At 57.1% G+C, this 24,827-nt stretch overlaps 1 protein-coding gene across 14 annotated transcripts in view; it reads left to right on the forward strand.

Moving 5' to 3' along the window:
• CELF4 (CUGBP Elav-like family member 4) overlaps window positions 1-24,827 on the forward strand; it is a 314,194-nt gene that overhangs the window by 216,002 nt on the left and 73,365 nt on the right. For 11 of the 14 annotated variants that reach the window (XM_061130750.1, XM_061130742.1, XM_061130744.1 and 8 more), the window contains exon 3: window positions 22,543-22,591. In XM_061130750.1, coding sequence (XP_060986733.1) covers window positions 22,543-22,591 — 49 coding nt within the window. Of the gene's footprint in view, window positions 1-22,542; window positions 22,622-24,827 lie in introns of all 14 variants that reach the window. The other 3 variants (XM_061130753.1, XM_061130754.1, XM_061130748.1) reach the window with 1 other exon arrangement.

Raw genomic sequence — 24,827 nt, forward strand, 5'->3', positions numbered from 1 at the left:
CCCCCACCCCACCAGCCACAGGCCCCTCATGCGGGAACGGTGACTGCGCCTGTCTTCAGGTTCACTAGCGGCCGCGCGCCTCTGCAAACCCTCTGCCAAAGTGTGACGCGGGGTCAGCGCACGGAGAGCAGACACAGCAAAACCTACAGAGAGCATCGCGATGGCGACACGGCCGCCGCCGTGAGCTCCCAGAGCTCCCACCCAGCCTCCCCTGTGAGGACGCGTCCTCCAGAGTCTGACAGTCACCCCCCTGCTGCAGCTAAGGAGCACTGCCCCCTTCCCTCCCCGCCTAGAGAGCCGACGGCCCACCTCTGGGTCTTAAAAACAGCCCCAGGAGCCCACCACTCCACCAGACCACCTTCGCCTCTCCCTCAGCACCCCAGGGTTCAGCCGCAGCCGAAGTCACTGGGCCTTGTGGCCCAGGGGCCGCTCGAGGGGGTCCTCCCACAGTCGGTCCTTGGCACCAGCTCCCTGGGACCCTGTGCGGCAGGCAAGCGGGGGAAGTGTGCCCCTCGGTGACCTGGCTTTTCACCTGGCTCCTCCTCTGGGTGCCTGGCTCCGGACTGCACACCATCCCGCCCTTGCAGGGCTCAGCACCTGGGGAGAGTCAGGAACGGACCCTCTGGAGCAGGCAGCTGGGCCCAGCACCCCGCCCGGCGGCGGGCGGAGCCGGGGGTCAAGCCGGGGAGACCTGCTTAGCTTCCTGGAAAAGGGGCGCCAAGGCGGAAGTCTCTGGAGCGCACGGGTCGAGGTGGAGGGAAACAGAGCCTTCTTGGCAAGGCGAACAGTTTTGGTCCTGGGGAAAGGAGAAAGGGACAAACCACGCTGGGGGCAGCCTGGCCGCGGTAAGAGGTGCGCGTCTGGGAAGCGGGAGGCGGGTGGGGTCAGCGTAACCCACCTGCAGCCACCAGCGTGTCTGCCCGCACTTTCGGGGGAGCCGGCGTCACAGAGCATGTGCGCGCACAGGTGCCAGGCCTGCGATCAGGTGGTCCCCCCGTGAACACACACACACACACACACACTGACACCACACACCACACACACGCACACACCGCACACACACACGGACCACATACACACAGACCACACACACACACACATACTGACACCACACACACACCACACACATGCACTGACACACACACCACACACATCACACACACGCACACACCGCACACACACACGGACCACATACATACAGACCACACACACACACACATACTGACACCACACACACACCACACACATGCACTGACACACATACCACACACACCACACACATACACACACACACACTGACACCACACACCACACACATACACCACACACACGCACACACCACACACACGCACACACCACACACACACACACCACACACACACCCCCACACACACCATACACACACACTGACATCACACACCACACACCACACACACACCCCCACACACGCACACACACACCACACACACGCACACCACACACATACACACATCACACACATACACACACCACACACACACACACCCCACACGCACACACCACACATGTACACACCCACACACACACAACACACACACAGCACACACACACCACACACATACACACAACACACACAGACACTGACACCACACACACACACACCACACACACACACCACACACACACACACACACACACGCACACACCCCACACGCACACACCCCCACACACACACCACACACACACACCACACACACACTCCCCCACACACACACACCACACACCCACAGACCACACACACGCACACACCACACACACACACCCCACACCCCACACACACACCACACAGACACACACAGACCACACACACAGACCACAGACCACACACACACACCACAGACCACACACACACCACACACACACACACCACACACACACACCACACACACACACACACACACACCACAGACCACACACACACCACACACATACCCACACACACCACACACAGACCACACACACACACTACACACATGCACACAGCACACACACCACACACACAGACACACTGACACCACACACAGACACAAACACACACACCACACACACACAGTCATACACACAGAATCACACACACACACACGGTCTCACACACAAACACTCACACTCTCTCTCACACACACACACACACACACACACACACACGCTCCCCACCTCTGTGGGCACGGGAAGGCCCACAGAGAGACATGGAGAAGAAGGAGGCCCACAGGAGGACCTAGGAGAAGGTAGAGAGCCTACCACATGCCCCTCTGTGTGTGGCTCTGTGTGTGTGTGAGGCTGAACACAAAGCCCGGCCTGGCCCAAACCCTCAGAGCTGAACCCTTAGACTGCACCCGGCCGCCATCTGGTGGTTATGTGGAACACTGCACCCTGTGAGGTTTCAGGCTCCTGGGAGCCTTGGGGATGTCACACGGAAAAGGGACACCCCTGCTCCTCACACACACAGAATCATCGCTGGCCAGTCCTGACACCATGGCCCAACTCAGATGCACACGGTGCCTCACAATAAAACTCCAGAAGACACATATGGACACAGAGGCAGTCATTTGCATTCACACTTCTTTTACCTCTTCTCACCAAAGAAAATTTTTAGGAAAGAAGGACAGAAAACACTATTCATAGCTCAGCACAAACATAATCACGGCAAATGCCTTCTGTGTGTTTCCACTCAGCCTTGGTCTGTTTTCAGCACACCATTCATTCTCTCCTGTGGTCACACTGCACCTAGGTTCAAGCTCACACATCTAGATGTGTCCACGTGATTCCAGGACTCCCTCCTTTGATGTGAGCCCCAGGATGGCGCCACAGGCGGCCTCCACCAGCATGCATGCTCACACAGACACACACACCCTGGGGACCACTTGGGGGACAGGACACTGGGGGCCCCTCACGTAATCCACCCCGTGCTTCAACCCAAGGGGCCTCCTCTCACTAATAGGAATGGTAAAATTAAACACACTCTCTTGCATTGGTTTTGTCCCACGAGACTCACAACACATGTTTATATACACTAGCTCAAACAGTAGCTTTTATCTACCCCCCTCCCCATTATTTCCCAGATGAAGGCACGGAGTTTCAGAGAAGATAACTCGCCCAGGGCCACAAGACCAGGAGCTGGCTGCAGTGACCCCAGCCTTTCTCCCCCAACTCTAGCCTGTGCCTCCTGGGAAGGGCAGGGCTCCCTGGAGGGCAGGGCTCCCAGGACATGTCCGGTGCAAGGAGGGTGGGCAGAGTGTGACTGCAGAGCCTGTGGTGGGCAGGAAAGGATGCTTGCTCCTCACTGCTCCCCGGCTCTGCCTCCCGGAGGCTTTCCGGATCCGGTGAGGCAGGGACCCTTCCCCACCAGGGCCGCCACAACAGAAAAGAGAAGTGAAGTCAGTTATTCTGTGAGAGGGGAAGGCTGCCCCTGAACCAGCAGGGCCCAACCAAGCTGAAGCTGCTCAGAGAAGGTTGCTGTCACTGAAGGCCCCCAGGGACTGCTAGCAAGAGACAGGAGGACCTAGGAGAAGGTAGAGAGCCTGCCACATGCCACTCTGTGTGTGTGTGTGTGCATGCATGTGAACACTATTATTTTCCCCTAGTCTAAATTCCTGTATGTGGCCATTTTGTATGTGTGCAAAATGGCCACAACCCTCTCAGGACAGAATAACCAGGCTCTTGGAAGCTGGGCAGAGGGGGATGAAGGAGAAAAGAAGCTGAAGGTGGCACCTAGGGTGAGCTGCAATGCTCTTCCATCCTCTGAGACTGGGACACACATATACACACCCACACACACACACGCACCAAGCCTCGACAGACAAAGAGAGGGTGCGAATATCAGCAGAGAGACACAGATTGCCCCAGAGGGGTGGGATTAATCAGGGCAGACTTCTTGGAGATGGAGGATCTTGAGCTTAGTGGCCTCAGGAATCCATCAGAGAGATAAGTACCTGCTCTTAGGCAAGCATCGTTAGCAGCTTCATGTGAATATCTTATTTACTACTCACAGCAACCTTTACTTGTAAGAATCATCATTTTCCTTTTTATGGATGAGGAAACTGAAGCTTAGCATTCAAGTAAGCCATTTAAGGTCACACAGTCAGTAAGTGACAGAGCTGTGATGGAAACCTTAGCCTCTCTGGCTCCTGGGAGCAACTTTCTTTCATCATCATCATACAATCCTAATGTCAGAAGGAATGAAGTGGCTGCTGGGCCCAACTGAATGTGTGTGCAGACACAGCCAGGATCTCCTGGAGCCCTCCCAGGGGACAGGTGGCAGTACCCTGGCTGCCAGGTGGCTGGCCCCTTGTTGGAGCAGGACATTCCTGCCACATCCTGACACCTTCCAGGCACCACTTCCCAGCCCTTTGGAGAGGGTGTGATGCCCCCACCCTGCCCCCAACCATCCTCATGTAAGTTGCTTCCAGACAATGTGGGTCCAAACAGGTGGTCTTGCCCCCTATGTGAGCACCCTGCCTATTTCCACTGGAATGTCTGCACCCCATGGCACAGACTTCCCCTCCCGTGGGCAGCAGTTAGAGCCCTGAGCTGGTGGCGTGAGTGGATGCTACCCCTCTGCTCCTCTGGGACCAGCAGGGCCACTGATTTCCCAGGGAGAGCCCAGCCTGCCAGACACACAGCCACACCACAGAGCTGGGCATTCGCACACAGGTGTTTCCTGTAGGATACAGTCCCATCTGCAGACACCTAGCTTCCTAACCCACCGCATCCCACTGAGACCCCACCCCAGGGCGTCCCAGAGGCTGGTGCTGCTCCCTAGTCTCCAAGATGGTTCTCACCATCACCTCTACTTTGACAAGTCATCATTAAGAAGAGAAATTAGGCATTTTCTGTACAAAAGCAGGGGGTGCAAAGGAGGGGAAGCTGCAAGTGGCTCAGGCTTTGGCTTGACATCCATGAAAATGTATTTAGTAGAGACATCAGACTCATGGGTGGAGTGAGCACCCCATCATGGGAGGCATACAAGCTGGGACTGACTGAGCCCTGGAGGGTGCCGTAAGATTGCCATCAGTATCTCATGGGTGGTGGGCTTAGACGCCCATCATCTCCTGAGTCGGTGATTCACCATCGCCATCATCTCCATCAGCGAGGGTACCTTCTTCAAGAACCAGACGTGTTTAGCACAACCAGCTGAGAAAACTCGCCAGTTCCCCACCCAGGGATCTCAGTCCAGCAGGCCATGGTGCAGACAATGGAGAGGGTGCTGAGGTACCCTCTCTGGCCTGTGTGCCTGGTGGACAGGAAAGGGCACTTGACTTGGGAACACTTGTTAACTGGGTGAGTAGGTGAGTGAATGAACAGGCAGCCGCAAGACCACATCTCTGCTGAATCCTCCCCCAGCTCCAAGGCCAGGCCCCACTGCAGAGAACCCGTAGCATCTCCTGGGACTGTCCCCCCACGGGGCACACCCCAAAGCCTCTTGAGAAATGCTCTGATGCTGCACCCGGGACCTCGTATCTTTGTCTCTCTCCTGAGGGGCCCACAGTTTAGTCAGAGCTGAGCCCAGCCCAGCTGGCAGAGGCAGAAGCTCCAAGACTCAAGAGAGCCATATTACCAGCTTCGCCCTACAAACAGATGCGGCATTTCTGAGGTCAGAAAGGATGCCCTAGCCAGGAGTTGACTGCATTTCCTGAGCCACAGCTTTGTAGAGAAATGTGTGCTGACACCCACCTCGCCAGCCCAGATGTCAGCACGAGGGTTGATGTGAGATGCATTGTACAAGAAGAACCCCGGGACTCCCAGAATCCCAAGTCATTGGGAACCCCGAGACTAGGGCGGCCGCACCTCAGGAAGCTCAGCACAGACCTCCCCACAGCCTTCCCTCCCCACTGCCCCCTGCCAGATGTCACTGGCCAGAGCATCACGTGTCCACACGAAATACGCCAGAGAAGAAAACCTCCAAATCTTTGCACACACGTGACTCATGCGCACATATGTGTCTACGTGTCAAGGTGCAAGGACCTTCACATTCAAGCTTAGGTGAGTTCTCTCCCGAAGCTCAGCAGGAGTCCCTGTGTTCCATAAAGGGGTCCATTTGGGGGGACAAACGGTCCCCTCCCCCCCACAGAGGGAGTGGCTTGGCTGCAGGGTAAAATTTATCATCATTATCCTGATATCATCTCCAAGTTTGACAGTGGCAGCCGCTAAAGAAAATACCAAGGCTTAACTCGGGGCATGCGGGAGAGCGAGGCAGAAGATAGGAAATATGATTTATGATGGAAATCAATGCAATCATAATACTCTGTGCTTGTGAAATTGGGCTGCACCACCCGCGCCCACAGGCCCACTTCAGCCCTGCCTGTCACAGGGTGTGAGGGACCCTGGAGTCAGGACCCAAGGTGGGTAGAGGGGCCTGAATGACTGGGACCCTGCCCAGCTCCTTTCCCTGTCTTCTCTGGGGAGAAGCAAGGGTGCAGGGCATTGTCTAAACATGGAAGGAAACCAATTAACCTATGTCAGGCCGTGTCTGGGGCACATAGTTGTTCTGCTCACAACATATCCTGTGAAGGTAGGGGAGTCTATCCTGCATTTTCCAGTCCATGAAACTGGAGCACAGAGAGGTTAAGTGACTGAGTTAAGGTCACACAGCTAGTCATAGCAGAGCCAGTTGCACTGTTCATGACATCACATGAACAAAAAGGTGTCAAGGGCTATCTATGCCATGTGGTGTGAGGGGCCCCAAGAGAGCTCCACCTCACCCCAGACATCCCCTTGCCTGTCCCAGCATCCAAAATTCCACCAGTAGTGACATCCCTTGGAATTAAGCCATATCCTATTCGTATTTGTAAGATGCGGTGGTGGTGGTGATGGTGACAATAATTGAGGCGGTGATGGTGACAGTGATAGTTTTCAGACACGTTTTTCACAAACATAGGGCAGGGGGTCAGCGTAAAATACGGTCAGGGATTGCAGGGGACAAGCATTTCTACTTCACAACTTCTCTAGAAGAACTGAACCAAGAATTCCACACTGTGGCCTGGGAGACCCAGAGGCGTGTGGTGCCGTCTTTCTTCCTGGCGGGTTTGGACATGAGCCTTCTTCTGTCACTGAGGGGGAAATCCCTTCACTTCTTGACAAGCCACTTGTGCTAAAGGTGTGGCAGGGCGGGGAGGTGGGGTGGACAGGAAGGAAAAAATGACTTCCAAGGATCCCCCAACTCATCCTGCCGTCCAACCAGGGGAGCACCAGTGACTGAGGGAGTGTCCTAAGAGGGGCACTTTCTCCCTAGGTCCTCTGAGAACAAAGTGAAAGTGAAAATATTAGTAGCTCATTATTAGTATTAATCAATATTAGTAGCTCATTAATATTATTAGTCGTGTCTGACTCGTTGCGACCCCATGGACTGTAACCCACCAGGCCCCTCTGTCCATGGGGTTCTCCAGGCAAGATCACTGGAGCAGGTTGCCATGCCCTTCTCCAAGGCAGGGTTTAAATCAGAGGTGTGAACCGATGAGTGAATGAATGAATGGATGAATGCTGTCAGGAGCCGCTTCCTCCTGGTTGCACTGGTTGAGTTTAGAGGCTGGGAAGGAAACTGGAGCGGGTAAAGGATGGCCTCAAGGGAGCCAGGTCTCTGGGCAAACAGGCTGGAGAGGGCCTCTGCCAGACGCAGGTGGAGTCCAGCCCCTAGGAAGCTCAGAGGCCAGGACGTCTCAAGAGGGAGCCTTTCTTAAATCAGGCTCTGATGAAGGTGGGGAGAATCCTGAGGAGGGGGTGTGGGGCACAGGTGGTCTCCCCATCTCTCCACTGCACCCTCCTTTCTGCACACCAGGGCCCAGGCCCGCTCTGCCCACACCCTCAGCTTTCTGTCCACCAGACTGGGGTGGGGGCCCACTGCACGCCCCTTTCTAACCAGCTCTCCAAGCCACCTGGGAGGAAACAGGGGCGATGTTGCCTCCTGAGTGCAAAGGGATGCAAGGAGAAGGAAGATATTCCAAGGGTCCAGGGACACCGCCAGGCCAGCGACAGGAGGAGGGTAGGCGGTGATGCAGCTGGGGCCAGGGAGACACAATAAGATGGAGAGAAATGAAGCGGGACCCTGCCCGAAGCCAGGGGTCGCGGGGCAGGTCTAGAGGGTCGGCTGGGGAGGGGTGGGGGGGTCGGAGGGTGACAGCTCTGGCATTTCGAAGGGCACCCGGGGGCCAGCGCCTGCCTTGATGAGACCTCGGGAGCTCAATAGACTTTCCAAACCTAATTAGTGTTTAATGGTCTGGAGAGACGCCACATCCGCCATCACCGGCCGCACCACGCCGGCCGGCTTCAGATTCTTAATTAACCTTTAAGGAGACGATCCACTGTGGCCGCCTGGGGAGGCCACGTCCATCCCCATTGGCGCGCGCATCAGGGGCGCATGGCTCTCTGCGCAGAGCGAAGCGCCCCGCGCGCAAGGCTGAGGGTGACTACAGCCTTCTGCTCCGAACCAGGTTTTCTTTTGAGAAGGCTCTGGAGCACGCACCCCACTGAGGCTGCCGGCTCAGAATTACTGCAAGTCAGGGAGGCAGCTCTATGCCGTGCTAAGTCGCTTCGGTCATGTCCGATTTTTTGCGACCCTATGGACCCCGTGAACACTTAGGATCAGGGAGAGGGGAGCCGCGGCCACCATCCGCGGTCAACAGGGACCGCCATCTGGCAGGGAGCTGTCCCAAGAGCAAGGCAGGCCCGTGACGTCGAAGCTGCCAGAGAGGCAGGGACCATCTGACCAAAGGGGACTTTGTCTCCTTGTGAGGGGGTGGGCTTTAGCCCCTGGGTAGGGAAAGTCTCTGAGGAGTTCCCAGCAGCTCCTGGTTCAGAATCATCCTACTTCCTGCAAGGAATGTGGGGTGAGGCAGAGTGAGGGGACCGTCCGGGTGGAGGTCAGCAGTGCCTGCAAGAGGGTTGGGTTCCAACCTGCCCTGCCGGTGCAGAAGCTATTGGAGGCTGTGAGCCTGGCCCTGGGCAGAGGCGGTGGTGGTCCTGGTGCCAGACAACCCAGGGAATCAGCTTTGGGCTGGAGGTCGTGCGTACCTTGGGGACAGCCAAGGGCCAGAGACCACAAGGACCCAGGATGCAAGGGAAAAGAGGGGGGTGATGGTGAGAGGGATTCTAGGGTTGCCTCCGTGGGGTGCAAGTTGAAGAGAAGGGGCTGGGCGAAGTCTCCGAGGAAGGACAGGGGAGGGGAGAGGGGCCAGGGGCTCCTGGGAGAACCCCACCATCAGGGGGACAGGGGTAGGCAAGCAGAGGGGCACAGTGCCAGCAAGGGGGGCAGGCAATAGAGTGGAGAGCGAACCCCTGTACTTAGCACCCCATCCCCAGACACTGACAGACACCCACCCACACCCACACCACACGCACCATCCCCTCTGCCACCCATTCCCTCCACACACCCGCAGTCTTGCATACACACTCAGGTGTTCACCCCCATCAGGTGCCCCAGTGCCCACACACACGTGATCACACTCACACCTAAGCCTGACACACTCATGGGCAGTGCCCGTGACCCAGAGACCCTGGCGTGTTCCAGGAGGAGGGCCATGATCGATGCTTATTAATGAAGCTGCCCCGGAGATGGCTAATTGATGGCGGTGTGCGGCTGTTGTCTGGAATTTAACCTGATTCATCATTTAGCCTGTTGGAGGCTGGAGCGCTGTGTTAATTAATGCCAGGAAAACAGACTTGGATGAGCTGGCGGTGCAGGCTCGTATTAGCAAACGGAGAGCAAGGGGCAAAGGCAGGCGGTGGGGGGAGGGGGAGAGAGAAAGAAGGAATGACTAAATCTAAAGCCCAGAGACAAAACAAATTCCAAAAAGCCAATGTCGGTGCTGTTTCTAGGATGACTCAGGTTTGCGCTTGGCTGGCACCGTCAGACTGTGGTGTGGGACTAAGAGCAATTTCCTCTAGATTTGTCATTTTCGTGGTGTGGGTTTTGTTGTTTTCCTTTATCTTGCCTGGGGACTGTCCTTCCAGGCCTGAGACTGAGCCCCGTGAGACAGGGAGGAGGGGTCCCCAGCTGGGGGAGAGCGATGCGGAAAGCCCCCTTTCTGCTCACGGGGGTAGGTGCTGAACCTGGCAGCAGGGTCCAGAGTCCAGGGTGGCCTGGTGGGGCAAGTGGTAGAGGAGGACTCAGCGCATCAGACTCAGGGGTGGGCTGCAGGGAGATGGGGGAAGCAGAAGGGAAGGTGGGCCATGGGTCACACAAGCCGGGGTCTCCATCCAGCCCCCAGGGCCAGGCTGCCCACTCCCCTTCTCATCCCTGCCCGCACAGAGGAGGCCAGGTCCAACACAGGAAGGCAGTGGCCCCACGTGGGCTGGGAAAGGTCAGACCCAGCTGGACATAGCTGCCTGTGGAAGGCCCAGAGCCCCCGAGCCGAGGGCCCTGGGGAGGTGCGTGCATGCTCAGGGTTGGATGGTGCGCACAGCTGAGGGAAGCCTTGGGTGGTGGGCTTGCCTTGCCCTATGGAGCTCTGCTACCTGGGCTGATGAGAGGAAATGGAGGGGATGGGGGGCTGAGAACACTTCCTCTCTGGTCACTAGAGCTGGCCAGGGCAGAACTGGGGCACCCGTGCAAAAAAAAGCATGCCCCACTGCTGTGGTGTGGGAGCAGGTACTGAAGAGCCCCTGCCAGAGCAGAAGAAGGGACTTCCAGGTGGTGGGTCCCGGCCAAGTGCAGGGCTGAGGGGCTGAGGGGCTGAGGGCAGAGGCGCCCTGCGTGGCTGCAGCCCAGGAAGAGTGGGCTTGAATGCCTTTCAGCAAGGCCCTTCTGCAGACTGGGCAGTGGGCTCCCCAGGGAAGGTCTGCTGTGCCTCCTTGTGCGGGGAACAGGGCAGAGAGGGCAGAGCTGGGGCAGGTGGGGGAGAGGCTCTGGGGGATGAGGAGTCTGGGGCGGGGGGGGGGGGGGGGGGGGGGGGGGGGGGGAAGGTGCCATTGTGTGTTTGCTGAGCACCTACTAGGTGCCGGGCCCTGTTCTAAGAGCCTCACAACTGCGGGGCTCTCCACACTCCGGGGATGAGACCCTAAGAGGTCAAGTGACGGTCCCACCTCATGGCACAAGTAAGTGGCAGAGCTAGAATCAACATCCAGGCCTCCCAAAGAAGTCAGGGCTCGTTTCATCCAGAATTATCCATCTATCCACTGCGGTTTTGTTTTTTTTTTTTCAAATCACACCCCCACTCCCCCGAAGAGGGTTAGCGACCCAGCCTGGCCCTGCAGGCTAATGAGCTTCGTTTCCGCGGCAGCGGACTGTAATTAGGACCACAAGGGTCCTCCCACCCTAGCCAGGGCAGCTCCGGCGCCTTGGTGGGAGCGGGTGAGACGGACGTGGGGCTTGGAGACAAAGAGACCGGCTGCCCTTGGCCGCGTGGACTTGGGAAGCCCTGCCCGCTGGGTAGGGGCTGAGTCCAGCCGCGCTATTGCATCTCCGGGATCTCTCACTGCGCCCCCTCCCCCAACCTCACCTGCCACAGCCCCGAGGAGCATCCATCCACGCAGGGGGGACCTAACCCCCACCCCACGGGCAGTGGTCGGGGGTGGGGGGGACAAGGGAAATTAAGAACTGACCGGGAGCCCCTCCCTTTGGAAACAAGCAGGAGAGACCTTTGACCGGCCCAGGGGAGGGGGCACCTCCTTTGTTTGTACCCAGTGGGTGAGGGGAAAGCATTCTGTAAACTTAGATTCCAGAGAGCCGAGAGGGCGGAGGCTGGGAGAGAGGCGGGGGAGAGAGAGAAGAAAGCGGAGGGGAGGGGAGGGGGCCGCCCCAGGCAGTCCCACCAATAGGCTCCGTCAGCGCCGCCGCTGTTCGCTGGACACTGCGGAGCAGAGCAGCCTGTTGCTATGCAACTGCCGGGGTCTGTTTGTGGGGCTGGACCACGGAGGAGGTGCGGGTTGTACAGGCTCTCGCGTCCTGCCCCACCCCTCACTGCGGGCGTGAGCGCTCCCCCCGCCCCCCCCCCCCACCTGCCCGCGGATGGGGAGGAGACCCGATGCCGAGACAGCGCAGGCCGTTCCTGATCTAAACGTACACCCCGATCGGCGCCGCTGCCCTGTGCCCGCGCTGCGCCCTTGCTCTTTCCCAGCGTGGCCCTGCTGGAATGCTGTTACTGCCAAAACCTGACGGGGTGGAGGGAGGGGACACCACTGCCCACAGCACAGGCTCAGACCCTCCTGCGTCCACCTGACCTGTCTGCACATCGCAGTCCCTGCTGCCTGGCGCCCGGCTGGCTCTTCTCCGAACTCCACCGGCGTGGTCCGCGATTGTTCCTGCCCTGAACCCCTCCCCTCCCCCCCACACCCTCCCCACCCCTTGAGTTTTGTTCCCCTGGCTTATCTGGTGTCCCAGAGGATGGAGGGAGGTAAGCCTAGGCGTGTGGTCAGCCCCAGGTCTGGAGTTGAGGAGGACTTGAGAACTGTCATCCGCCGCGGTGGCACATGCCTCCCCGTCGTACATCCAGGCACATGGCGGAGCCCACGCAGGTCCGCACACACTCCTGTCCTGACGGGCATTAAGACACTCGGACCCCTGTGCTGCTTCTCCATCGCCCTCCTTCATCCCCTCCAAGGCCACTTTGGACGGCAGCAGACCACAGTGAGTCCAGAGGCCAAGACTGGCAGAGTGAGAGTTGTGCCTGGGGGGATCCTCAGGGCAGTCCCCCTGGCAAAGGGCGCAAGGGCTTGGGACTCTGTTTTTCAGATGGATGAGTGGAGGTGAGGATGAAGCTGAAGAATGGGAAGGATGAGGGTGCGATGTCCCTATGGGTGACCCAGCGGTGACTTCCCGTGTTGTGTCAGGGCACGAGCTGGGGGCCTTGGGTGGCAGGCGGCCCCATTGCCACCACTTGAGGGGCAGCCGTGAGCTGGACCATCTAAACGAGGAGAGGGGTGAAGAGCTGACAGGGCCTACATGCCTGACCCAACAAGCATCAGATGGCCTCCTGGAAGCGGGGAGTGGGAGCAGAACCAGATTTATTAAAAATCTTATCTGGAGGGTTTGCATTTCAATGGGCTGTGGATTTGCATATTTTAACAATAACCTCCGGGTTCTTCTGTCTGGTCTGCGCTCACTGGCTGTCTTTCTAAACCATGATCACTGCTTCAGTAAACCCTTCCTAATCCAAAGGTACAACATCACCACTTTGCTGGAAGAGGGAGGATTAAAGGCCTTTCTCTCTGGACCAGAAATAGGGCTGTTCGGCGGGTGACCACTTCTGGCTTCTGGACCCTCCTGCCGCCAGGGCGTGTCTGAGGAAGGAGGGAGTGATGCTGGTGACAGGTTCATTAGAGGGCAAATGCTGGTGGCTCGGATGGTAAAGAATCTGCCTGCAACACAGGAGACCCAGGTTCGATCCCTGGGTCAAGAGGATCCCCTGGAGAAGGGAATGGCTCCCCACTCTAGTATTCTGGCCTGGAGAATTCTATGGAACAGAGGAGCCTGGTGGGCTACAGCCCATAGCGTGGCAAAGCATCGAACATGATTGAGCGACTAACACATTGATTTTTCATCCATTTGCTCGGTGAGCATCTGAACACCTACTGCGTGCCGGGCGCGGTGGGAACAGATCCGTGTGGGCCTTCCCTCATAAAGAGGAGACAAACATTAAACAAATAAATCTACAAATTGAGAACCATACTGCTCATAACTGTCCTAAGTTGTGGTAAGGCAGTGAAGAAAGGGGAGCTTGAAGCGACCCTTCAAGGTAGGGGCAGAGTAGCTGAGACCTGAAGGAGGTATGGGGGGTGGGCAGCAAGCGCCCTGCACCCACAGGCGGGCTTGGGACCTGCCCTCAGGCCCTGGGGACGGTACCACCGTCTGGCCTGACCAGAGCAACCTCAGAGTCTGGCCCACGGTCAGGGGCTCCAGCAAAGGTCACTCTGCAATCACTGCTGGGTGTCCTTGAGTCAAACTTTATGATGACAGCCAACAGGATCTCTTGACTCTCTCACCCCTCTCTATGGAGTGAACCATATGCAATTTATTAAGGAGGTGATTAGAACAGTGTATTTACAACAAGCTGCAAATAGTGTGTGCCACTTCTGCCAGGCCCCTTCCATGTCTCGAGGGGACTGCAGGAGCCCTGGAGCAAGGGATTCATCCTTTCCTTCCAAGGCTACTGAGGGCCTACTGTGCACAGCCTGGGGAATCCAGGAGCCTGGAATTCAAAATCTGCCCTCTGGGGCTTTAAAGAAACAATCCCTCCATTCATTAATTTGTTCATTATGAATTGCTAAGAGTGGCAAAGGCAAAATCCAGGTGGAGGGCAGGGTTGCTGAAGAGCAGCCCACCTGTGGTCCCCACAGACCCATTCAGGGGTTCTCTTCTCTATCCGTACTGGATGATTGCCTCCTCATTTATACCAGAGGCTGGAAATTCTCAGTCTATCCTCCACAAATTACCCAGAGGTCATCTTTAAGAGATAAATCTTTGAGTAACACTCTCTGTTTCTGGAGCTTGTGCACAGTTCCACCTGAAAACACGTGATGGTCAAGGAAATGTCTGATGCCTGGAGATAAGCTTGCAAGGTGATGGGGACGCAGAAAGGCACCGTGTTCAGGGCAGCCTCACCGGCAGCCCCCACCCTGTGCTGTCACCCAGGCCTCCCCCCTCAGAAGGGTCCCATCCTTGGGGTTTAGTGCTCTGAGGTTGCCACCTTGAAATTCTTACAATGTCATCCTTGAACTTGGGTTTCATAAGTGTAGTCCGTGGCGTGAAGAAGCCCGTGTAGGGGGGCTTGGGGACTCTGCTTATGATTGATTCTGCCTCCTCCCTGCCTGATCCACATACATCCTGGCCCCCACGTGCAATCCTTCTGCTTTCTAGGCCAGCCAGCAATGGCCTGGGTGGGGTTTAGGGAGGGTCAGGTCAGGCCCACTATCTCTGTGGGCCCCCCCTCCACCCCTGGCTCAGCGCTGTGACATGTCTGGTCAACAGAGCCCTTATCGTAGCAAGTAACTAATGCACCTCTGAAACAGACTTTAAAATACCCTTGAGGGTCACCTGCCCACGTGGGTTAGGGCCATGGGCGCAAGTGAAGTGTGGCCTGAGTTCCCAGGGCCCACCCTGGGTTTGATTGTACCAGGTTGGTCTGGAGTCAGTGGAAAGGGGAACCCAGCCCACCCCCAGGATACAGCACAGGGCTCTGGGTTCCTCTGAGGGTCTCAATGCCTGAGGGGACCTCCTCTTTCTTCTTAACCTTCCTGAGTCTAGCTTACATTTCTCTCCTCAAGGCACCCTCCAGGCATGAGCCACAAAAACGGAAATTGTATAATTTTGGTGATTCTGCATAGGAGTTAAATGTTCTGATGTTTGCATTTAAAACTGGCATCACACAAAATAAAAATGAATGGTAGAATCCATGCTAATACTTTAAATTTTATATTTTTCTTTACTTAAAATGACATCAAATAGCTGAGCAAAAAAAAAAAAAAAAAAATACCATGACAAGTCAAGAAAGATAGAAACCATGAAAGAAAGGGAAAGCTTTATATTTTAGTGCTCTAATGATGACTTTTCCCTTGCTTTATGAATAAGTGAAAGTGTTAGTCGCCCAGTCGTGTCCGACTCTTTGCAACCCCATGGACTGTAGCCCGCCAGGCTCCTCTGTCCATGTGATTCTCCAGGCAAGAATGCTGGAGTGGGTTGCATTTCCTTCTGCAGGGGATATTCCCAATGCAGGGATAGAACCCAGGTCTCCAGCACTGCAGGCAGATTCTTCACCATACGAGCCCTGCAAATTGTCTCTCTTCCCAGAGCTGCGATGCCACTGGGGTTGGGGCACAGATGTCCAAACAAGCCCAGAATGCAGGGTCTGCTTCTTCACCATTTCCATGGCCATCGTGTGTGCTAGGGTGGGGGACAGACAGTGTAAAAGCTGAGTTCTCTGGGAGGATGAGAACAGATGGGGGACAGAGGAAGAGTAAGGGCCAGGTTTGAGGAGTGGGTGGGTGCACACAGAGCTAAGAGCTGCCTGCTCTTAGCTGGCAGGCTGCGGGTTTGGGCAAGAGGAAGAATCAGCATTACCAGATGGCTTCCTGGTTTGAGGAGATGTGAGCCCTTCGGGTAAGCAGGGAACAGCGTACTACCAGGTACCCACACACCCCGAAAGGAGCCAGAAAGGACCCTTGGCTTTGAGGTTTGGACACCCACCCTGAAAGTACATCCAGGGGTTCAGCTGCCACTGGAGAGCATACTGACCATCTCCACAGGCCACCACGGTGACCCTGCCACCCCTACCATCCTCCCCCTCCCCTAGCCTCATGCAGGGCACTGGCCCAGACCTTTTCTGGCCCACAGATTGGCAAACAACAAGGAAGCAGACGTTTGTGAGACCACTGCACTAGTTTCCTCTCTCATCTCATTTAATTCCATCCCTAACCTGAAGAAATTCCTTCATGAGGTCTGTGATGTCACACAAGTACTACTCAAGCATGGGCATGGGTGCATTGTGTACACACACACACACACACACACACACACACACACACACACACTCCAGGAGACAAGAGTCCTGAGTTAGAGTCTGGGAGTCTGGGAGTAGGAAATCGGGTCCCTGCTGTTGTTTGAGAAACAAGTGACTTTCCCAGTCTGTCACACTCACACACACACACACACACACTCCAGGAGACAAGAGTCCTGAGTTAGAGTCTGGGAGTCTGGGAGTAGGAAATCGGGTCCCTGCTGTTGTTTGAGAAACAAGTGACTTTCCCAGTCTGTCACACTCACACACACACACACACACACACACACACACGAGAGAGAGAGAGAGAGAGAGAGAGTAGGATAGGCCACGTGTGGCCAGGGAGCTGAGAGATAACCAGTGAAGTCTTACTGGAAGGACAAGAAGTCTTGTTGAGGAAAAGGAGGGTGTGGGTGGCCATTCCCTGGTGGCTTGGATAGGTAAGGTAAAAGATTAGGTTAGGTAAAAGATTCACCTGCAATGCAGGAGACTTGAGTTCAGTCCCTGGGTTAGGAAGATCCCCTGGAGGATGGAATGGCAACCCACTCCAGTATTCTTGCTGAGAGAATTCCAAGGACAGAGGAGCCTGGAGGGCTACAATCAATCCATGGGGTCACAAAGAGTTGGACACGACCGAGCTACTGACACTTTCACTTCACTTTTTTATTTTTTTTATTTTTGGAGGAGTGACAGGGAGCTTTCCTGGCTCTTTTTTATTTCTGAGACAGCTCTCAGTCAGCTCACTGGGGCCTGGTGTGAAGCAGGGGGCTCGGGGTCCTGAGAAGACAGGTGGAGGGGAACCCAGCTCAGGGGCAGGGGGCCCAAGGGAGGCTGCGGGCAGTCAGGGCTGTCCCAGCGAAGCGGGGCCCTCGCCAGCACTGTCTTAGGCAAGGGCTGGACAGTAAGGGACATGGGAGGGGGGGACGTGGGCTCAGCTCTCCCCCCAAAACCTCCATGCCAGCCCTCAGGAAGGTGATCATTGCAGAAGCAAAGCTGGGTGAAGATAGCCCCTCTCTGGTCTGATGGCAGAACACCTGTGGGCACTCAGGGGCCCGTGCTGCAGGCTGGCCCTGCTCTGGTGTGGTCTCATCCCAGCCTTGAGGAGCCCCTTGCAGGGCCAGGGAGAAGAGACACGGGGGGGCAGGGGGGCGGGCATGGCTGCCACACAGGAACAAGCCCAGAAGCACAGCTGGAGTTGTACCAGGAGGACAAGGGAAAGGGTAACCAAAACCACAATGGTTAATCAGGGCCGGCTTCCCAGGTGTGGAGGGAGGGCCCAGCACCGTGGCCCACAGTGGGCAGCAGAGAGCCGCAGGGTTCGGTGAGAGGACCACGTGGGCCCCCAGAGCAGAGATGAGTGGGGTGTGGGAGGGCTAGAGGGTGTCAGGAAAGATCTGGCTGGTCTGTCCATCAGTCTTTTTGTCTGCCCACTGGCCACAGGCCTCTTCTTCCACAGGGACCCGCGCTGGACAGACAGGTGAAGCCCTTGGACTAGCTCAATCATCATATTTATTCTAATTGTATCGTAATCGTCCCCAAGGAGCCCGGTTCAAATGAGCTTGACATTATTAAAATTTTAATGCCCAGTTTTCATAGCTGAATGAATATTTAAAGGGTATGTCCCAGCTTAAGTTATGATGATGAAGAAATTAATGGAATGTCTTGTTTAATGCATGGATATGTGTTGACGCAAAAAGTGGCAGAGATGGGGAGGGGGAAGGGAGACCCAGCCAGAGCAGAAGGGGCCTGGGAGGGAAGAAGCCCTGCCGCCCACCCTTGGCTACAGCAGGACAGGGAAGGCCCCAGTCCTGGGCCAGGACCACTCGTTCCCCCTGAGGGTGCCCCCCGGGCTGGAAGCAGGAACGCAGTTGATGACAACAAAAGTTAGCAATGTCCCTGGAAGGGCTGACCCTGGAAGCATGAGGGTGGCTTCATGCTTGACCTGTCCTGCCGGCAGCCCAGCTCAGGTACCAGGAGACCCAACCTGTCCTGAAGGCCACAGGGTGCATAGGGTGATGACCTCCAGGCTGACGACCCTGCCTCCAGCCCCAAGCCCACCCAGAAGGACAATATCATGGCTGAGAGGGACGGCTGGACAGAGGAGCAAGGGATGGTTTAGAGGAAAGACACAGAGACTTAGGCTCCAGCATCCTTGACATTCACTTACAAGGGACACCCTGGGGCTCATGTGGCTGAGAGATCCAGAGGCCACGGTCAAAGTTAGAAGGGCAAGGAAGTGGCCACTGCCCCTTCTGCCTTCCTCCCAGTATCCTCTCTCCCCCTCCTCACCATTTCTGCCTCGCAAGGCCATCTCTGTGACATGGTCTGGCCTCCTCTCCCCAAGACAGAGGCAGGCTTAGACAGGGCCTGAGTCTGGAACAAGGAAGAGAGACACTGGCCAAAGAAGGGAGGTCTCCCTTCAGGCCCGAGGCGTCAGTACAGAGCCTGCTAAGAAATCTTCCCGGCTGATCCTGACACTTTATTTCTGCTGAGAATTAGGAAAGCACAGACCATATTTTCTCTCTCCATCCAGCCAGGCACTCCCTGCCATCCCCGCGAAGGCTGTGTGGATGCTGACCATCCCTAGATGTAATGGGATATGAAATATGACCCCGGGAGCCACAGGTCCACGGGAGCCAAGTCAATTCTGCTCTACCGCGGGTGCCTGGCCCATGGCCGAGGGCAGGTGGGAGGCTGGACAAGCCCCTGGGTCCCTGCTGCCAGGATCCCAGCGATGGAGGAGATCTGGGAGCACCGTCCAGGGCTGGCCGGCTCAGGGAGGGCTTGTGGGGGGCAGCGGGGGGCTGAAGGGGACCAAGACTGAGTCCATGATCTGGGGCGGAGCATTCACAAACGCCCAGGTACCAAGGACAGTGGGCCCAGTGGCTGGCTGCCTGAGGGTGGGGCGCTCCCTCAGGGGAAGGCTCCAGGCACAGGCAGATTCCATTTGCCTTGTTTACTTTACCATGGAAAATGGGTCTCCTCACAACAGAAATAGTTCCCCCCGCCCCAGCCCTTGTCAATCCGTAGGACTCACCCCCTCTGCTCCCACAAAGAGACAGCTTGCCGCGGGACTCAGAAACAAACTGCCAGGGAAAACGCCCTCCTGGGTCCCCTGACCTAAGCTTTCGGAGGTGGCTTGGGCCTGCTCTGGCCCCAGGGATGAAGTCTCCTCTGTGGGCTCCTCCCTCCCTCGTCTCCACAGCTACCGAGCTCGGCTAACTCTGGTTCACACACCTCCGCCTGCCCCTGCTCACCCCAAGTCTTCCCTGGAGAAGCCTGCATCACCCCACCCCCATCCCCACCCTGCTCTTCTACTTTGAACTTTCCCAGACCTTCCCCAAGCCTGTCAGGCCTGATTCCCAGCATCTTTGAACACGCAGCCCAGTGTCCAGAGTCCTGGGCTCATCTTGATAACCATTGACCACCTGTGTGACCTCAGGAGAGTTTCTTAACCTCTCAGAAACTCTGTTTCCATGGCTAAAGATTCTCTATTTGCATACACCCTAGGGGAAGTGGTCATATTCCGACAATATAATTTTGGAGCAGCTGCTTGTGTTCATGTAGGTGTCACAAAGCAGTGGCCCCCTTGCAACTCAATGCCCGATGTTGACTGTACCTTCTATATGGAAAAGGGAGAATTCCTGCAGGGCCTTTCCCCCTGGAGTACCAGGAAGACTTCAGGTTCAAGGGCAAGAGGCCGGCGGGGCTGTGGGAGAGAAGCTTTCAGGCCAAAGGAACATACAGGGGAGAAAGGGCTGGGCCATGAGGAATGAAATAATACAAGAGGTGGTGGGGCCCAGATTTGGGGGGCTAGGCTGAGGAAGTTGTAGTCAATGTGATGACCCACTCGCCCCTTGCCAGAAGGACATCTTCCCTTCATCCCCTCCTTTCAGAGCAGCAGTGCAGTGTGCCCACTCAGTCGTGTCCAATTCTTTGTGACCCTATGGACTGTAGCCTTCCAGGCTCCTCTGTCCATGGGATTTTCCAGGCAAGAATACTGGAGTGGGTTGCCATTTCCTACTCCAGGGAATCTTCCCAACCCAGGGATCGAAACTCCATCTTTTGAGTCTCCTGCATTGGCAGGTGGCTTCTTTACCACTGCAACACCTGGGAAGCCCCACTTCCAGGACAGCTTGGGGTCAAATGAGATGAAATGTATGAAGGCCAACCCACCCTCGTCGTGTTAACTCCATGCCTACCAACCCTGGCTGCATCCCAGACCTCCCACTCCTGGGGCTTAGCTTTTCATTAGAAAAAGAGAGAATAATACCTTCCTCAGAGAATTATAAAAATTACATAAGCAAGAAAGCCATAGAAATTCATCCAGGAGAGTACAGTGGCCAGAACTGGGTCCAGGTCAGCCGTGGAGCCTTTCTGGAGTAAGAGACCATTGAAGCTCTGGGGGTGGGGGTGGGGGTTGTGAGCCAGGGGGGGAAGGGGTGTTCCAGAAGAGGGGAGAGCCCCGGAAAGGGGTGGGTGTGAAGCCTCCAAAGGCATAGAATGGAAACCGGGGAGAGAGCCCTTCTCCCACAGTCAGATGCCTGCTCAGCCTCCTGGATCTTTTTCTCAAAGACTGGAAAGGAGGTGGTTTATGAGGGAGCCAGGGCCCCTGAAAGGAAGCTGGGAATTTCCTTATGTCCCTCATTCTTCTCTGTGATCAGAGGTCCCCGTACTGCACGCTTAACTCTGCTGGCCGAGCTTACATACCCAGCACCTTCCTTTCCCTTGGCTCCATGAGGGGCGCCGAGTGGGGACCTCCGAGCAAACGGTGGCACCCAACCCCTCTCAGTGGGCCAGCCTCCCAGCATCCTCTCCTGCCCCCGGCCACCCGAGCTTCCTGGTCCACTGCTCCGTGCCCTGCCTCCCGCCTCTGTCCTTCCTCGAGTGACTCTGCCCTTCCCCGGCTTCGTCTTCACCTTGCTGAGTCATGGGCCCCCACGCTCCCCCACCCAGTCGTCCTGTCGCAGCCAAAACTTGCTCAGAATCCTAGACCAGGAGGAAGCTTGCCACGGGCTAGTCCAGCCTCCTCCAGACACTAGAGGAAGTGGCAATGAAAAGTCCCCTGGTGCAGAACAAAAAGCCCCCAAATAGCCCTGGCAGACCCGGGTTCTCAGGCACGTCCTGGCACTAGTCAGCCCCACCTCGGTTTCTGCATCTATCAAATGGGGCGTTTAGTACCTGCCTGCCTCTCGGGGTGCATTTGGGAGAGGAATGCAGGTAGGATGAGGGATCAGGGAGGTACGTGACACGCAGAAGCATGGGCAGAGACACAAAGTTCGATTCCATTTGCGCGATTCCTCCTGTTTTTATTGTCTGAAATATCTTGGGACCTCAGGGCCTCCTAGCCCATCCTATGCCTCCGGCAGCAGGAGGATTAAAAACAGGCTGCGGAGCCTTGGATCCTTGGAGTTGCGAGCCCCCTAGTGGCCTGAATGAGGCATTGAACGGATCCTCCCGAGAGGCCAGCTGCTGGGAGATGGGGAGGCAGGCGGTGCCCCCTGCTGTCCTCCTGGCACCCGGACATCACAGGAGACGAGTAGCTGCCCACCCCGCACATACCGCCCTCACCCCGCCGAGGGGACAGCCTGACTGCAGTCTGGAGCCCCAACCCTGAACTCTGCTCCAACCAGGAGCTGCGCAGCCCAGAGCCTCAGGCACCCCTGGGACCCACCCTCGGCGTCTGGGGGACAGCACAGTAGGTGGGGCGCAACTCGCTGCCAGGCCCCAAGCCAGGCAGGAGTCAGTTTCGGCCGGAGACCGACTCGGGAAAGCCAACTGTGTCCTGGGTGGACCGACGTCGCAGTTAGCAAGAGCCGCTCACGGCTGGCAGGCGACACTCCAGGGTCTTCAGTCCTGAGAAACCCTCCTGAAATCAGGGGGGCCCTGGGGGCCGCACTGGGGAGGGGAGGGGACGGGGCTTTAGTGAAGACCCTCACGTCTGAGTCTGTCGCTGCGCCGGTGCTGGGGGCGCGGGGTCGGCGTCCGCGGAGTGGGCAGTGTGCCGTGTCCCTCGGACACCCGCGCACCTCGGGGTGCAGGCGAGCCTGCTCTAATGCTGCCCCCCTGTGTTCTGTTACAGATGAACCGGCCGATCCAGGTGAAACCGGCGGACAGCGAGAGTCGAGGAGGTAGTAGCTGCCTGCGCCAGCCCCCTTCACGTGAGGGCCCACTTGTCTCTGCCCCTCCCTCCCCTCCATTCCCGCCCCACCTCCACCACGGGAGGGGGTTGCAGCGACTCCCTGCCGCTGCCTCCAGCCCCCTGGGGACCTCGTGGCTGGGGCTTGGGATGGGCCTTTGGAGCCCTGGGTGGCTGGTGTGGGGACAGACCGAAGAGGAGTAGAGTGGATTGGGGTCTGCATTTTGCTGGGGTTCCTTCCTCTCTGTGAGTCAATGGGCAGGATGTCCTGGGCGCTTCACTGCCCCCTTTAAGACACCTCCATGTCAGGAAGGAGAACCCCACTGTGATGGGACTGGACTGGCTGAAAGGGCGCCAGGATGGGAGGGAGGAAATGTGCTTCAATCCTTCCCCAGCCTTCCCAGGTGGTGCCCATGGTAAAGAGCCCGCCAGCCAATGCGGGAGAGGGAAGAGATGCGGGTTCAATCCCTGGGCGGGGAAGATCCCCTGGAGCAGGGCATGGCAACCCACTCCAGTATTCTTGCCTGGAGAATTCCCCTGCAGATTATCCCTGCAGACAGAAGAGCCTGGTGGGCTACAGTCCGTAGGGTCGCAAAGAGTCGGACACGACTGAAGTGACTTAGAACACGCCTGCGGTGGAAAGTTCAGGCCAGAATGGGCAAGTCTGAGGCGGGCTGCCCTTGGGGGTGTGGGGCCACTCCGGCCAAGATCCGGACCTAGATACAGGCAGACAGGCTGATGTCTGGAAGGGACAGAGCAGAAGGACACACACAGCCTCACCCACACACGCAGGCCCCCGCTCCCTGAGGGGAGGCTCTGCTGTCTCCACCAGCGTGGCCTCACCCCCACTGTACACAGAGGCTGGACCAGGCCAGGCTCCAGCTTCCTCTGTCAAGCACCCACCATCCCGGGTTCTGACTGGCACCATGCCCACTCCATGCCCACGCCAGTGCCCTCTGCCCCTGGGCCCTCCCTGAGTGGGCCTGGACAGTCACTCTCAGCTCAGCTCAGCTGGGCACTGAGGAACATCTCTCTCCCTATCCCTCCCTCCCCCCAAATTTTCCAGGAAGTTAAGAGCCTGAAGGCATATAGACAAAAGCTACTTGCAAAGTTGAGAGGCGAGCTCCTTGTCCTGGAGTGTGGCCACAGGTAGCCTGCCCACCCTGGGGAGGTGTGTAGGGTCCCTGCAGCACAGGTCGCTGCCCTAGGGTGGGGGTTGCTGTCTAGGGTCCCTCCAGCACAGGTCGCCACCCTCGGGGGCCCAGTAGGTCTCCCACCTGGGTACAAGGCCTCTGTGGCCCTCCGGACCCAGGCCTCGAATCACACCCGACAAGCCTAACCCGCGTCCTGGTGCTGCCCGAAGAGGCCCCATGCCCCAGGGCACAGGCCCGCGTCCCCGTGGCCCCCTGAGGGCGTCCCGTCCTGGGGACCCACATCGTGGAGGTGGAGACAGGTCAGTATGTGAGCAGAAACGGTTTGGATGCGAAGGGTTTGTGCAGAGATCACCTGATTCACACTGCTGGCTCCTGCCCCCTCCAGGCAGCCCAGTTCCTCGCTTTTCTCTGCCCACAGAGGCTCCTCAAACACCCAGGGCCAGGCCTCCAGCAATGCCCCTGCCATGTAGGGAACCCCAAGGAGTCAGCGGAGACCCTGGCCCTTTGGGGGACACCTGTCATGTAAGGGAGGGAGCTCAGAAGGCAGGCGGCACCCACACCCCCAGAGGAGGGGTCCCTGAGGTGGGGGCAGCCAGAGGCCTCACAGGAGGTGGCACCTGAGCTGATTGAAGGAGGGGACATTCCACACCTGGGGACGGTGGAGTGGCCGGAAGAAGGCCCAGTGCGGGGAGGGCCTTCCGCCACCACCACCAGCTCAGAGTCCCACCCGTTTACCCCAGGCTCATAGCCAAGTGTCGGGAGGCCCGCCGCGCTGAGCTCCAACACAAACCATTTCTCTCTCACTTGCCTTGGAGGCAGTTGCTCTCCGACTCCAAGTTGCTAACCTCATCTCCTTTCTCCCATATATCTCCCATGTTGACACTTGCCCCAAACCAGATTAATCAGCTTTTTTATCCTTCCTGCGGTAGCAAGGGGGTGGGGGGTGGGGGTGGGGTGGGGGAAAGAGAGCCAAACCTAAACATCTATCTATTAATTGCATATTCAATATTAGACAGTGAGATGATCCTGAGTCAGCATCATCACCAAGCTCTTTGGAAAAAAAAGAAAGTTTAA

This window comes from Dama dama, chromosome 27 (genome assembly GCF_033118175.1).
Source record: "Dama dama isolate Ldn47 chromosome 27, ASM3311817v1, whole genome shotgun sequence".
Classification (NCBI taxonomy): Eukaryota; Metazoa; Chordata; class Mammalia; order Artiodactyla; family Cervidae; genus Dama; species Dama dama.